Source organism: Myotis brandtii, unplaced genomic scaffold, assembly GCF_000412655.1.
Source record: "Myotis brandtii unplaced genomic scaffold, ASM41265v1 scaffold137, whole genome shotgun sequence".
In the NCBI taxonomy this organism is placed as follows: Eukaryota; Metazoa; Chordata; class Mammalia; order Chiroptera; family Vespertilionidae; genus Myotis; species Myotis brandtii.
In genome coordinates this window covers 1568402-1584287 of record NW_005354874.1, presented here as the reverse complement: position 1 = coordinate 1584287, position 15886 = coordinate 1568402, and the positions used below count along the sequence as shown (strand labels likewise).

Sequence of the window (15886 nt, the reverse complement as noted above, 5' to 3'; positions counted from 1 at the left end):
GGGGGGGGACCAGGCCTGCAGGGGAGGGCAGTTAGGGGCGACCGGGCCGGCAGGGGAGGCCAGTTGGGGGCGACTGGGTCGTCAGGGGAGGGCAGTCTGGGATGACTAGGCCAGCAGAGGAGGGCAGTTTGGGGTGATCGGGCCAGCAGGGGAGCAGTTAGACTGAGCAGTCGATAAGTCTGGCAGGGGAGTTGTTAGGGGGCGATCAGGCTGGCAGGCAGAAGTGGTTAGGGGCAATCAGGCAGGCAGGCAGGCGCGTGGTTGGGAGCCAGCAGTCCCGGATTGTGAGAGGGATCCCAGATTGGAGAGGGTGCAGGCTGGGCTGAGGGACACCTCCTCCCAGTGCACAAATTTCATGCAGTGGGCCTCTAGTCTATTTATAAAAAAAAAAAGTTCTGTCATTTCGATGTATGTACATATGTGCTTTATGTTTTTCATTATTTATTTACCACAAGTAAAGGTCAGGAATTGTTATCTTTCTTTTAAATTTTTTTTACTGTTTCACTTCATTACTGCTGTGTATGTGCTCCATGTGAGTGACGTAGGTGCTTATGTAAGTGGGTTCCTACTTACGGCGAAAATCGTGTTACATCACGCCGTAGGAACAGATCTCCAACATAACCTGAGGACCTACTGTATATAAATAGCATCATTATGGGTGTCTGTGCACACACATGCACTCATGGATAGAAAGGGATTATGTAGAGGACTGAGGAGTGATGTTATATCCTCTGATGGATAGCTTCTGATTTTTGTTTCAGCCATTATATTACAACATATTAAGTGCTTAATTAGGTGAAGTTACTCAATCTATACCAGCAGTCTATAACTGGTTATCTATTGCTGTTTAACAAATCACCCCCAACTTTATGGCTTAGAAGGACAACTGCTTTCTTTTAGGATTATGTATGTTAACTGGGTATCAAGTGGACAGTTTTGTTGTTGTTGTTGTTGTTGCCTCTTATGCTTGGGGATTCTCATGTGACTAAAGTCAGATGGTGGCTTAACTAGATGTCCATGATGGCTTTATCACATGGCTGGTGCCTTGTTGGGGATAATCAGAATGTTGGGCTCAGCTGGCATGCTTTGGCCTTGCTTTCTTTCCACATAATATCAGGACTTCTCCTTGTTTAATGTGGCCTTGCCAGCAAGGTAGTTGGACTTCTCACCAGGTAGCTCAGGACTTTCAAAGTACAAAAGCTAAAGCTGTCAGCCTTCTTAGGGCTTAGGCCTAAGATTGGCATTATGTTTGTTAAAGTGAATCAAAGGTCTAATCTAGATTTACTGTAGGAGGAGATCACGTAAGGGCCTGAGTACTGGGAAGCTTTATTCACTGGGGGCCTATAGTAACTACTGCAGCAACACATTTTTGGAGTAACCATTAGCCCGTTGAGAATCTGAAAACTATGGATTCTCTTCTTAGAGCCAGGCACAGTTACCTGCATGAATGTATACATAATTCTAGTAAAATTCCATGGGACTTTTAGTCATGGAATGTCCCACTTAAGTACTCCTGGTTTAATTCATAAAGTTTAGGAATTTACTAATGTAATAGTGAAATTGTAACCCACCCCATCATTCTTTTGACATTGTACATTGTAAATGCTAATTCTAATATGTAGCTTGTAGCTAAACAGCATGTTTGTATAAGGATCCTAGGAACTAACTTCAGAAGATATAGACTCAGTCATCCCAGTTCTGGGAGCTTTGCTGTCCTTCAGCCATAGAAGCAGGATGACATTAAACCAGGATGATGTACACCAGACCATCACTTGACCAGTTTTGAGGCCCTTATTATTGGCATGGACTGTGCTGGTATGCATGTAGAGAACTTTTGAGCCCCCTCCCCTTGATTTCTTTGTTCTGCTTTTCTTCTCCATCATTTTAAAAATCTCTGCCTGCACTGAGAGGTAGAGATGGGTTTTGTGATAAGAGTTCTTCATATTCTCAGGTGACTGGCATTTGAACAAACCTCTTTCCTTATTCACCAGCATCTGTCTTATGAGTTTGGTTTTTGTGGCAGCAGGCAGCCAAACTTGGGTTCTGGTACTCTAACTCCTAAGTTAGTGATTTAAATAGTAATTTTATTACTTTAAAATAATTGCATAAAATTCTATTCAGTGGTTATTTTAGTTTCTTAGAATGACCATTGAGTTGTTTATTGATTTTTGCTTTATTATTTATTTATTTATGCATCCCATGGAATTTTACTAGAATTATGTATACATTCATGTTTATTGATTTTTGCTTTATTATTTATTTATTTATTTATTTATTTGTGCTGTTCTAATAACAGTGATTTTCTTATACATAGCTTTTGTCTATTTGTCTATTTCCTTAACATAAATTTCTGGAAATATACTTGATGACTCAAAAGGAATGGATATTTTTAAGGATTTTGATAGATATTGCCTGGTTATATCTTTTTTTCTTGTTAAGAACTAAGTATTCTAAAATTGAATTATTGTATTCATATAAAAATGTATTATATATGTAAGTTATGAAAATAAAAGTAAAATTAAATTCCTTAAACTTATCATCAGCTTAACATAAACATTAGTAATGATATTATATACTCATACTCTTTCCCAAACTCCTGCCTCTCCTCCAGAGATAACCACTGTCCTACATTTTGTGATCATTTCCTTACTTAAAAAAATGTTTAATCACATATGTATGCATCCTAAACAACATATTTTTTTATGATTTTTATTGAGCTATAGGAGCCTGGTATCATATGGTATATAGTTCTCTGTGACTTGCTTCTTTCCCTAAATATTATGTTTTCATAGTATTTGTCCATATAGTTCTCTAACTCTAGTGTACTTATTTTAACTTTTGTATAATACTCTGTGTGTCTATATCCCAGAATTCTATGATTTCTCCTGCATTTATTAGCTGTAATTCTTCTAAAAAAACTTTTTTCTTGTCATCTCAAGCCTTTTAATTTATACCTCAATTTTCAAAATAAGATGATACTTAGACAATTTCCTAATATACTCAGTTAGGATTTATTTATTTATTTTAAATCTACACTTATTGATTTGTTCATGAGAAATTGTCAACTTATGGATTTGTATACTAGTATATTTGATGTGTTTCAGCTTATTGCATCCATTATTATTCTCCCCTCCACCCTCCAAATGTAGAAATTCTTAACACTTGGAAGTATTCTAAATACAGCTCTATTTTTAGATGTTATTAGATATATCCACATTTAGGATGGTTATATCTTCTTGACAGATTGATACTTCTTCATTATAAAATATCTTCTTTTATTTGTAGATAATCCTCTTTGTTTTGACATTTACTTTGTTTAGCATTAATATAATTACATCAGCTTTCTTATGCTTAGTGCTAGTCAAATTCTCCACTCATTTGACTTTTGGCCTACTTTGCCATTATATTTAAAGTCTGTTTCTTATAAACAAACTGGGATTTTTTAAAAATCCACATTGATAATCTGATCCTTTTAAAATGGAGTATTTAGTTCATTTATGTTTAATGTAATTATTGACATATAATTGTATTAAATCTGCCAATGTGCTTTTTGTTTTCTATTTGTTCTTTCTTTGTTCCTCTGTTCTTTTCCTGTTTTCCTTTGGGTTGAGTTTTTTTTTGTTTGTTTGTTTTTATTTTTTTAGTATTTTAATTTTTTCCTCTTAATATTTTGTCATACTTCTGTGTATTATGTCTTTTGGGTTGCTCTAGAGATTACAGTGTGCACCATTAATTTACCTTAGTTTATTTTAAAGTAATAATATATCACTTTATAAACAATGTAAGATCCTTTTGACAGTGTAAATCCATTATTTCTTTCCCACCCTTTGAGCTCTTAGCATATATTTTAAAGTCCATGTTATATTATAGATCCCACAATACATCATCATTGTTATTTTTGCTTTAATGAGTTAATTATCTTTTAAAGAAACACACACACACACACAAGTGCACACATTTAATGGCTTTTACAATTTTTAAATAGAGTTAATTATCTTTTAAAGAAACACACACACACACAAGTGCACACACTTAATGGCTTTTACAATTTTTAAATTTTTTTTTACATAACCAGTTCTTCTTTCTAGTACTCTTTACTCCTACTACCAGGCTTCTTCTGGTATTGTGTTCCTTTAGCCTAAAGAATGCCCTTTGTTATTTTATACTGCAGATCCGCTGGCGATGAATCTTCTCCTCCCCTTTGACTTCTCCCTTTTCTCCCCCTCTCCCTACTTTCTTTCCTTCACAGCCTGGCTGCCAGCTTACTGTGAAGTTTGCTATATGGGTTTTAGCCCCCAACCTCATCTCTCTCCACCTCTAAGATCTTCCTCCATCTTGCTCCTCTGCCCTCATGTTTTGAAGGACTGCTGCAGTGCACTTAGGAAAGACCATGTGCTTCTGAGGAATTTCTCTTAGCTCTTCTGCCTGTCTCCCCTTGTCTGGTGGCTACTGCCTTGCACTGGGTGACAGCTCTGTGCACCCAGGTTGGTAGGGGAGGCTCTCTTTTGGCTTTCTTTTCTGTTCCCAGCCTTCAACATGCTGCTGCTTTGCACTTAGGGAAAACCTGTGTGGTTGACGGTGTGGATGTTGTTAACTCCAGGTCTTTGGAGCTCTCGGTGAAGACCTACAGGGAAAGAGTCAGTGTGTGGAATCATATTTTCTCTGTTAATGGTGCTTCTCTGGATTAGAATTCCTTATGCTAGCCCATATGTGGTCATTTAAAGTTGGTTAGAGTTCAACTAGTGTCTCCTTAGCCTCATCTGTAGCATTTCTCTTTTTTCTCACTGCTTCCTGGAGAATAAACGTGCCATTGGCCTCTTCTCTCATGGGAAAAGCCTGTCCCTTTTGGAAATTTAGTTCATTGAAATATCTTTGCATCGTCACCTCTCTGAGTTTTGAAAAAAAATCAATGTTGTAGCTTATCTGGCTTGCTGCTGCTGTTAGGGTGGGTGTGATGGACTTTTGCAAATTTCTCTATCCTACACTAGGAGTGGAAATCCAAGGGATCAGTTTTGGTGGCTTGAAAGACACATTAAAGAGTTTGGAACTATTATTCTTTTTGCTGGTAATATGTTTTCATCTTTTGTCAATGAAAGCCCCTTTAAGTTGGCTTCTGTGGTCCTTGACATGGCTATCTTTGATAGTGTCTTTGTTTTAAGGTAGAACAAAATGTCTCAGACTCCTCTTGGATACTTCTTTAGCCAGACCCAGAACCAGCCATTTCTCCAATTTCTTTTTAACCGATAATGGTATGGTTCTAACATGTAATACTAGTATATGTGCTGCTGAAGTGAGCACCATGATAATCTAATTTCATTATTTTCACCAAAACTTTCATGTTAGCCTCTAGGTAATGATAGTGTCACTGTTGCCTTTGTCACATAGAATTCATGGTCCCCGCAGTAAGTATTTTTATTGGAAATCAAAATGAAAATTTAGCCTACTGGTTTATAACCATATGCTTATAGATTTTTAAATAAAATAATAGCTGTGTGGGTTGTTAATTTGGGGTTTGTGGGTCCAGTGGAATCTACACATGGATTTTCTGTAAATTTCTTGAACCATTTAATTTTAGGCAAAGATATAACTTTCTTTCTCTTGACCTAGGACAGTGATGGCAAACCTATGACACGCGTGTCAAAGGTGACACACGAACTCATTTTTTTGGTTGATTTTTCTTTGTTAAATGGCATTTAAACATATAAAATAAATATCAAAAATATAAGTCTTTGTTTTACTATGGTTGCAAATATCAAAAAATTTCTATATGTGACATGGCACCAGAGTTAAGTTAGGGTTTTTCAAAATGCTGACATGCTGAGCTCAAAAGGTTCACCATCACTGACCTAGGAGAAATTAGGAAGCGTGATCTTAGTAACTTTGAATAAAATTGTAAATAAATTTCTTGGCTAAAATAAAAGGTTTAAAAAGTAATATAAGTGATTGTATTTCCTTCTCTTACTAGCATTATTTCTTAATATAATGTCAAATGAAAAATGCTAAATTTTATATTGCCTAATTTGCATTTTGCCACACTGTCTCATTTGAAGTGGCTTACCTGTTTTGCTTTTCCATTTTATCTGCTTATATGATAGTTCTTCTAGTTGTGGTAGGATAGCTTGGGGCTATTTCTTCATTATTTTTCCTTAAATTCTACTCTGATCTAGACAAATGAATATGATTACCATTTCCCCCCCAACCCCCAACCCATCTTCAGAACTCTTGTGTCTTTCTTCACTCTCAGAACCACCCATGACACTGTGTTGAATAGAGAAAGGAATAAGCAGTGACTGGTGAGCAGATTTAAAGCTTTTCCCCAACATGCTTCACGAAACCGCTAAATACTGAGTGTTGTTTTTAAACTCTTTGAGTACAGCTTTAAAACTGATGAAATGATTTATATTGTCTCTCCTTTGTGCAGAGGAATTTATTGAGAAATAACATCCACTCAGACTTCCTTTGTCAGTTTTTAAAGAGGCCCTGGACATTTGGATCACCCCTATAAATCACTTCTAAATTTTGTCATTAGGAAAGTTATTAATTAATGTTTAATATGGCTTGCTTAGTAGTTATAGGTTAAATTTCTGGTATAGCATGACTGTTTTGCTTATGTCCTTTCTGCTTGTGGGTTTTATACTACCTATATAATCACTATGTATATTGAGATATCTATTTACATTACATTACATCTACATTATTGTTGATGTTTATAACTTCATCCTGGCTTTTTTTTTTTAACCATCACCCAAGGATGTTTTTTTTACTTAGAGAACGAAAGGGAGGGAGGGAGAGAGAGAGAGAGAAAGAGAGAGAGAGAGAGAGAGAGAGAGAGAGAGAGAGAGAGAGAGATGTGAGAGAAACATCAACTGGTTGCCTCCTGTATATGCCCTGACCAGGTTTCTAGCCCGCAACCCAGGTGTGTGCCCTGACCAGGAATTGAACCTACAACTTTTTTTTTTTGCATGGAATGATGCTCCAACCAACTGAACCACTCAGCCAGGGCTATCTTGTGTTTTTTTTAATTTTTTGTTTGTTTGTTTACTCATAAAATGCATATTGTGGCCTTGCTGCAAAATGAAATCTCTAATTTTAACATTCCTTTGAGACCTGCTTAGTGACTAACTGCTTCTAAGATGTTATAGTTAAATATGGGGGCTACCTACAGTCCCAAATATTGATATCAGAATTCAATGTACTACTTATTTGCAGGCAATTATTACTTTGATCTTGTCCATGGATTCAGGTTTTAGAGGCTTTTGAGTTTTCTTTGCCTGTATCTTCTTTATTTGTATATTGACATTAGCCTGATTTCTGCAGTGGTGGACATCATGGAGCAAACATGTTACTTGGAGGTACAAGACTTGGATCTTAGGATCTTAGCTCTTCCAATTCACTTTTCTTATCTGTCAAATCAGGATGATGATGCTTTCATACATGTTAATCGTAATGCCTTAATGATATGATATTTGTGAAAGCCCCAGATATATAGTAGTTGATCAATTAAAGGTGACTCAGTGAGTCAATGATCTTTTCTCTTTCCCCTTAAAAAATAAAGTTCTCTGTAGTTGAATGTAATCTAAATATATTGTTTCATTAATTAATAGATTTTTAATAGGGATTTCTCATAAGTGTTCTGTCCATTGCAAGTCTCTTAACTAAATTTTAACCAAAATGTTATTGAAGTTCTAAAAAGTACTTTCAGGTATCAAACTACGTCCTCTAAGGGATTTAAAGCCATTTAAGCTGTTATTTATTTTTCCTAGTGAGGAATTTAAAGCCATTTAAACTAAGTAGTTTATTTTTTTCCAGTGAGCAAACTGAGGCACACAGATCTTAGGTGACTCATTTTCGGTCCACTGGAGATGGTTCCCTTATCTGTGGTTGCTCTCTCCAATGGAACAGGAATCCAGGTAGAGGTTCGAGAGCATCGACTGGATATTACACAGTGCTGCTTCTTTCGTGGCCACTGCCCTAATGAAGTTCTCAAGTGTAGATAAGTCTAATGCTCATAGATGTAGTATGCATCCCAGACAAATGCAGTGGTAGTGATGGAATTTTAGGGCTCCATCATAGCTAACAACACCACTTCTACTGTGGGTGGTTGCCTCTGATTTTTTTTTTTTCCATGCTGGGACCATTTGTCCCTGGTGTCCTAATTAGAATGTTATAATTTAGCTAACTAAATTGAACAGAAAGCAAGATTCTCTTTCATCATATGTATTTACACTCAGAGTGAATATTGAATCAATTCCTACATTGAGATGTGACTTTGACAAAAGGCAAGAGAAAGGACTGGCTCAAGCTTTGGGAGGGGACAACTCTGTGTTCTTAACCACAGACCCTCTGATATGACAGATTGGATAAAGGATTCTCACTACTAATTTTTTGAAGCTTTTTTTGTTTTAGTTCTTTTGAAATAGGTTTTAATCTATGAAAGTATTTGCACATTTACAAAACTGGAACTCTTCCCATTTATGCAGTTACTTCTTGTTCAGATAGTTGAATCTTGTGATTTAGTTATAACTTCGCAATAAAATTGATAGCAATAACTAATAAATATCAAGCATTTAGTATATGTAGAATATGCCTACCACTGTGCTCTAGAGGAGATATTTTCCTATGTTTAATTGTAACTGTTCTAATATATTTGTCCACATTATAAATAATTATGAAATGCTAAGTTTGCAAGAGAGGAACTCTCTAGGAGATAATTGTAAAATTGGTTTTTCTTTCGTCTATATATTATTTAACAAAAAATTGGAAAGGCCTGAGTTGTTTTTGATAGATTACTATAAATATCCAAAGGGGTTGTGGATTAGAGAGAACTGAATATTGGGGAAACACTAAATGTGTGTTGGCGACTATAACCTTTGGACTTGACCAGATTAAACATCTTCACTACTTATTCCACCTCTTTATAAAGCTCCTTATGTTTTCTCCTTGTATATAATAGGTTCCAGGTGTGATAACCATGGGGACACTGTGAGCACTGAAATCATGTGCGCTCCATCACTTTTCAGGCAGCCCTTTCTTTAATTTCACAAGACAGGCTTGAAAACCAGAAGTAACCCAACTCCAAAATTGGCAGTAAGTCCTCCGACAGGGAAAAGGTGACGTACTGTGTCATAAATTCCTTTGTTGAAAAAGAGATGTTGCAATACTGGAAACTGAAGTACCAAATGTTTCCTTTTAAATTTGGAAAGGCCTTTCTTCATTACTTATCTGTCCCTGTGGACTTCTAACAGGGGATGTGTTGAAAGATTTTTCAGATGCCCACTAGCCGCAGCGAGAGTGAATGGCAGCATTTATAAGATGACATAAATACTTCAAAATCATCAGTGATCCTTGGAGATGTGTGGTGTGCCAGTGGTGCTGAATGTGAGCTTTTGTTGCTGCTGATCCTGTGTTCTTGTTGTACGCAGGCTGCCTGGGAATGTGGGTTATGTCTCTCCTGTGAGTGCAACTTCGCTTTGCCCCTCTGGGGGCTCTTTGTATCAGAACTGAGGTTAGTGTGGTTTAGAAGAAATAAAATCTCCCAAAGGAGGGAAAGATCTGGGAGTTTAGGAGTTGTACTTAAAAATCCTAATCTCATTTTCTTGTGTATAATAGGTTCCAGGTTTGATTACCATGGGGACACTGTAAAGACTGAACTCATGTGTGTTCATGGAGGAATTATATCAAAATCCTCTATCATTTAAATACTACCTTAAAACCCTACATGTAGACACTACATTAAAAACTTGATATTAGGGGCCTTTTAATTTCCATTTTGTAATCATATGGCTCATAGCACCACTGCTGCCACCACAAAATGAGACAAAAATAAAAGAGATTAAAATTTATCTTGAAATGCAACGAAACTCTATGTTTAATGTCAGCCAAGAGTTGGTAAATTTTCGTGTTTCTCTATCCTCATTGCAAACACTTTTTAATTTGTTAGTTACCTTTTGGGACTAAAACATGATTTGACGATATGATTTTATTGGGCTGTTACATTACCTACTTTTCATTATCTTAATTTGAAGGATACATTTGTTACTAGAGCTGAAATAAAAATACTAAGTGTATGATTAAGGTCAGATGAAATATAACATTGGTAACATTAGTTCACGTTCACTGTTACCAACTCATGACCTCAGATATGGGGAAGTGACATGTGTTGACCAAACCCCATGATGGGAGACCTCTCTTTCTCGTTGCTGTCTTGCCTGAAGAGAAAGTATTGTGAATATAGAAGTGTAACATTGAAGTCAGACAACAAACCTATTGGGGAAAAATAGATTTTTATTATAGAAGTTGGTTAAAAAACTGGAAATTTTGTCCATCGTCTCTTCAAATATTAGTGCCTCCTTCCCATCCTTTCTCTTCTCTCTTTCAGGATGCCTGTTAATGTGCTGGATATTCTCATTTTATACTCTAGGTTTCTTAACTCCTCACTTTCATTCAGCCTATCATTCTAGGCTGCTTTTTAGTTTTCCACTGATATATCTTGTTCTCTTGCTTGAATTGCATTTATTCTTGTTACATGCATTGTTTTAAACATTTTTTTAATTTGAAAAGTTTTAATTAGTTCCTTGAAAAAACTGTATACCTCTCTTGATTCCTGCTCCCAGATTGCTCTGTTCTTTAAAATTATGATCTCCTTTCTTTTTCTTATCTTTGTGCTACAGATCGTTCTACTACAAGAATGGTCAAACTGTGATCTGTGGATCAAATTAGGCCCATGGCCTATGCTTGTACAGCTCATGAATTAAGAATGATTTTTAAACTTTCAAAAGGTTCTTACAAAAATAAAAGAAGCATAATACTTGACCGAGATCCAATGTAGTCTGCAAAGCCTAAAATAGTTACTTTATCTTTTTTTTTTTTTTTTTACAGAAACAGTTTGCCAACCAGTGTTCTGTTATCACTACTTCTTGGTTTGATCATTCTGATTTTTGCATCTGTACATTCTACCTTCTGAGTGTGTGTGTATGTGTTTGTATATATGTGTTTATGGTTTGTAATTTTTTATTATGAGTTTGTCTTTAGTGTGGATCATGATAGGTTAATGATCTCCACAAGAGAGGAAGTTTATTATAATTCTGAAGTCTTTGGATGTGGCACATACCAGGGTCTCAGCAACAGGTAGCACACTGGGAGAGAGTCTACTGAGACTGGGCCAACAATTGAGGTTAACAGGTCACCTGGCCCTGGAGACTGGCTCTGGGAATGTCCAGGTTCCTGCTGAGTCCTGGGTTACCATCTAAATCCCTAAGGTTGGCATGTAGGATACATAGACAGGGCTCTGGCATCTGGATTGGTCACAGTGACAGTTGAGTGAGTACTCAGTAGCCAAGCAGGGGAGATCTGGAAATACGCAGCAGCACCCCTGCCAACTGCTGTGTATTCTGGACCAAGTAGGTGCTTGGTAACAATCTGGTGAATGAATGGGTGGAGGAAGTGAAAATCAGGTCCACATTTTGGGTAGTGGTAAGTACCAGGCATGTATCTGCTGTGAACTTTGCCCTAGGCTGCTAACCAGATAGGAAGAATCTGGGGAGATACCTCTAGTAGTTGTTTTGTTGATTTCCCCTGCAGTTTTCTACATAAACAATTATATTATCTGCAAGTCGGAGCAGTTTTACTTCTTCCTTTCTGATCTTTAAGCCTTTTATTTCTTTTTCTTGCCCACTGTGATGGCTGGAACCTCTAGTGTATTGTTGAATAGCAATGATAAAAGCAGACATCATTGCCTTGTTCCTGATCTTCGGGAGAAACAATTCAACCTTTCACAATTAAGTTTGATGTTAACTGTAGCTTTTTCTTGATGCCCTGTATTTCTGCAAAGTGATCATTGAATTTGGAGGTTTCATCAGATTTAGTAATATTTTCAGTGTGTGTGGGGGGGGACACCGTAAACTTGTAATTTTGTCAAGAGATATGTATTCTCTGGTTTTATCTTTTTGTGATATTAGCAGCCAGTTATGACCGTTGCATTAAATATTACAAATGGTAATATTCTAATTCTGTTAATTTCTTCTTTATTTATTAGCTGGGATAATTATATGGAGAAAATTTTTCTTCATAAACTATTTGGTTACCCTGCTGTATAGTTCCTATAAGAGCTACGGAGAAATTCATTTTGGGTTTTTACTTACCAGTTTTCAGAAGAGTAAGTTGGTTCCGTATCATATTATCCTCTAAAAGTAACTAAGGCTTTTTTTTTTATCCTCACCTGAGGATATGTTTTTCATTGATTCTAGAGAGAGAGGAAGGGAGAGGGAGAAAGAGAGAGAAAAACATCAATTGGTTGCCTCCTCTATGCTCCCTGACTGGGGATTGATCCCGCAACCTGGGTATGTGCCCTAACCAAGCATCCAACCCATGACCCTTCAGTGCATGGGATGATGCTCCAACCAACTGAGCCACCTGGCCAGGCCAACAAAAGCTTTTTAAAACATAAGTTATGAATTCACTATGTGTTCCAATCCATTCAGTTGTCATTTTTATTGATGCTAAATAAGTGTGTACTTTTCTTCTAGGTTAGGTATTAGGTCTTCATTCTATATATAATCCATATTTCCTGCTGAGATCTGAGAACATAAATACACTCTTGCATGAGTTAGGACAAAAGGAGGATGTAATGAAAGGCTTATTTCTAATATCTTTGAATAAAGAATGGAACTGTTTTCCATTGAATTACACATCAGCTACATGGCATCATGTTTAAGAAGTCTTGGAATTTTGTGGGTAAAACCACAGAAGACAAATTTTTCTTTGATTGGAACCTGCAGGAGAACAAGCTTTTGGTGTCAAGGCTCTTATGTTGGAGGTGATATATGTCAGAATAGTAGTCATAATTTTTAAAAGTTCCTTGGTAAAGTCAATCACAGGGAAACCCTGCTTGCTATTCCTGTAGAACAACAGAGGAAAAAGTCTCTCTGACATATATTGTGTATTTTTGATGTAATGTTAACTTCATGTGGTTTAGCTGTTTGACTCGAGGTGTGTGTACATAACCTTCTGAACACTCATTTAGCTTATAATATGCCAATTTCCTAACAATTATTATTGTTCTAAAGTATAACATTTCACTGCTCAACATCAGATATGTACACAAAGGGAATTAAAATTTATGGAGTTTCATGAGCTTAGTATAGTAAATGTCAAAAATGGTTTCTATTTGCTTTATTGTCATTTTTTTATGATTATAAAAATAATATTGCAAAAATTTAACCAAACAGGAATCACTATAATCATGCCTACAAAGTTATATATTAAATTGCATACCTAAGTCTTCCCATAAGTGTAGATACTCACAACGACATATTTAAATCTTGAAGGGTATTTACATTTCCACTTTACCAAAAAGTATAGGGGAATTCTTTCAGGCAAAATATCAGATGGTTTTTTTAAAAACTTAGTATTTTTTAAACAGTTTGTACTTTTGGCAATGAGCCTATATTATATGTGTATATGTAATATACACATGTGTGTTTATATGTGCATGTATGTATAGAGGGGGGAAGAGGGTGAGAGAGAGAAATGAGAAGTCTATATACGAAAATACTTCTGAAATGAAAGGTACCAGCATGGTTTAACAATTACAGCTTGTATCTTTAGCGAGATTTGTTGTTAGTGCCTAATGCCTGTCATAATATATACTAGCTGAACAGAGAACTGTGTATCATATGTTTGTGTTGGTTAAGTTTCATGAATTTAAGAATTTTAAGGCATTAATTAAAAGAGGTTATTTAATTTAATAATCTTCATCCACATTTCTTTGGGATTGCTAATTACCAGCCCTCTCCATTTACCAGTGTAGTGTGTGTGCATGCACATATCTGTGTGCAAATTAATGACATGAAACAAAGTTACTGTGTCCCTGGTCCATTGGAGAAACTGAGTGGATCCTGGAGATGCTTATTTTTTTTTTGCTATGATTGGTTTCTTTTTAAATATATTTTATTGATTTTTCACAGAGAGGAAGGGAGAGGGATAGAGAGTTAGAAACATTGATGAGAGAGAAATATCGATCAGCTGCTTCCTGCACACCTCCCACTGGGGATGTGCCCACAACCAAGGTACATGCCCTTAGCCGGAATTGAACCTGGGACCCCTCAGTCCACAGGCTGACGCTCTATCCACTGAGCCAAACCGGTTAGGGCTGCTGTGATTGTTTTTGATGATAGGGTTGAGTCATATTTTAGTCTCAGTAGATGCTTAGATCATTTGATACCCTTTCCCTGTTGTGTGAATTAATGGAGGACTTGATTTTCTAATGAACTAACAGAACACCTTTGGCAGGATTTTTTTTTTAAGAGATGGGGACTTCTGTTCCATTGGGGAGAGGAATCATTTTGAATGGAAAAAAGTTTTTAAGAAAAACCTTGTGTTTCTACCCTTCTCACTTGAATAAGAGGACCCTGTAATTTTAATAGTGAAATTGATTTCATATATAAAAAAGCATTTGAAATATCATTTACTATATTTTAAGAAAGGCTTACCTCTCCAATGTCTGTCAGAGTAGCTTTTTTTACATTTTTTATTTCTAAGAAAAAAATCAGGCTCTTTCTTTAGCAATCTTTTATTTGAACTTAACAGCCTATAAATTAAATTTCCTTTGTCTCTATTTTTATAGGCAGTTTCTACTTTTAACAGGTAGAGACTATAATCAGATTCTAGGCAGTGCCCATCACCACCATGCCTACCCTTTTTAAAGTGCGTCTGAAGGGTCAAATTCAACTCAGGGGGTTAAAACGCACTCTTTCTTTAGAACTACAGAGAGTATTCACCCTTGAAAGCTACATAAATTGCCATAAGAAGATGAGAAAGGTGCTGTTTTATTAAGCCCACTTTACAGCTGTTGATGTGTGGTGAACATTTCAGTGAAAAGTAGGGAGGGGGATATTCAGATTGGTCCTGGCTGATTCATATTTCCCCAGGCTACCAGGTGTGTGGGGAACGAGAGGGAAATAGGAGACCAGGGTTAATGGAATGTAAACAGATAAAGAAATTATAGAGCAGAGTTTTTTTCTGTAGTTACCCAACCATGGAAATGTAACAGACCCCTAGGAGATTCCTAGGCAGAGAATCTAAATTCTTGTATTGTACAAATCATTCCTATGAAAAAGATTTTGCTGTTTTTGTGTGTGTGTTTGTTTTCTTTTGAGATTAGACAGTCATGTGTTTCTCTAGTTTCTGCCAAATCTCATTACTAAAATGACTAGATTGCTCATAGAAATCATTTCATCCATCACTGAATTATTCTCCAGCACAGCTACTTCTTAAGAAGTGCATAAGGGTGTTTTAATGCTCGTAACACAAGACAGATGCTTACTACTGCTTTTCCTCAACAATTTTGGTTTCCTTCACTTTCTAGGATGTGGGGAGCATCTTGTACGCACCATACTGGCTAGAGAATGTTCACACGCTTTACAGGCTGAGGATGCTCACCAAGCTCTGCTGGAGACTATGCAAAACAAGTTTATCAGTAAGTATAATATCAATAAAATGTTCCTTCTAAATATAGGTTTCTTTACTGTGCTATATGCTTCGTGAGTAGGGAACCACATTTTTATCCCTGGACCTAGGTCCAGGGCCTGGCATAGACTTAGACCCTCAATTAATGTTGGTTGTGAAAAGAATTCCATCACAGTAGCTACTACAGCATGAAATTTGTCACATAACTAATTTAATGCCCAAGCTGTGAGATATTGTTTGCATTTGAGTGATATACAATAGAATAAAATTCTACTAAAATAAAGTTCAAGGTACAACTTTCTTTAAAAGTTTTAAAATATAATTTGACTTTTTAAAAAAAAGTCAGCATTTTTATTTATTTAACTGAGGCCTGGTTGCACAAAAATTTGTGCACTGGGGGGGGGGGGGGCCCTCACACCAG

General features: G+C 36.4%; 1 protein-coding gene across 7 annotated transcripts in view; it reads left to right on the top strand.

The window, feature by feature from the left end:
* Positions 1-15886, top strand: part of TASP1 (taspase, threonine aspartase, 1) — a 231256-nt gene that overhangs the window by 137209 nt on the left and 78161 nt on the right. For all 7 annotated transcript variants that reach the window (XR_001360978.1, XR_001360977.1, XM_014535031.1 and 4 more), the window contains one exon: positions 15365-15475. Coding sequence is in view for 5 of the 7 variants with exons in the window: in XM_014535031.1 (XP_014390517.1) it covers positions 15365-15475 (111 nt within the window). In the remaining 2 variants the exon portion in view is untranslated. The remainder of the gene's footprint in view (positions 1-15364; positions 15476-15886) is intronic.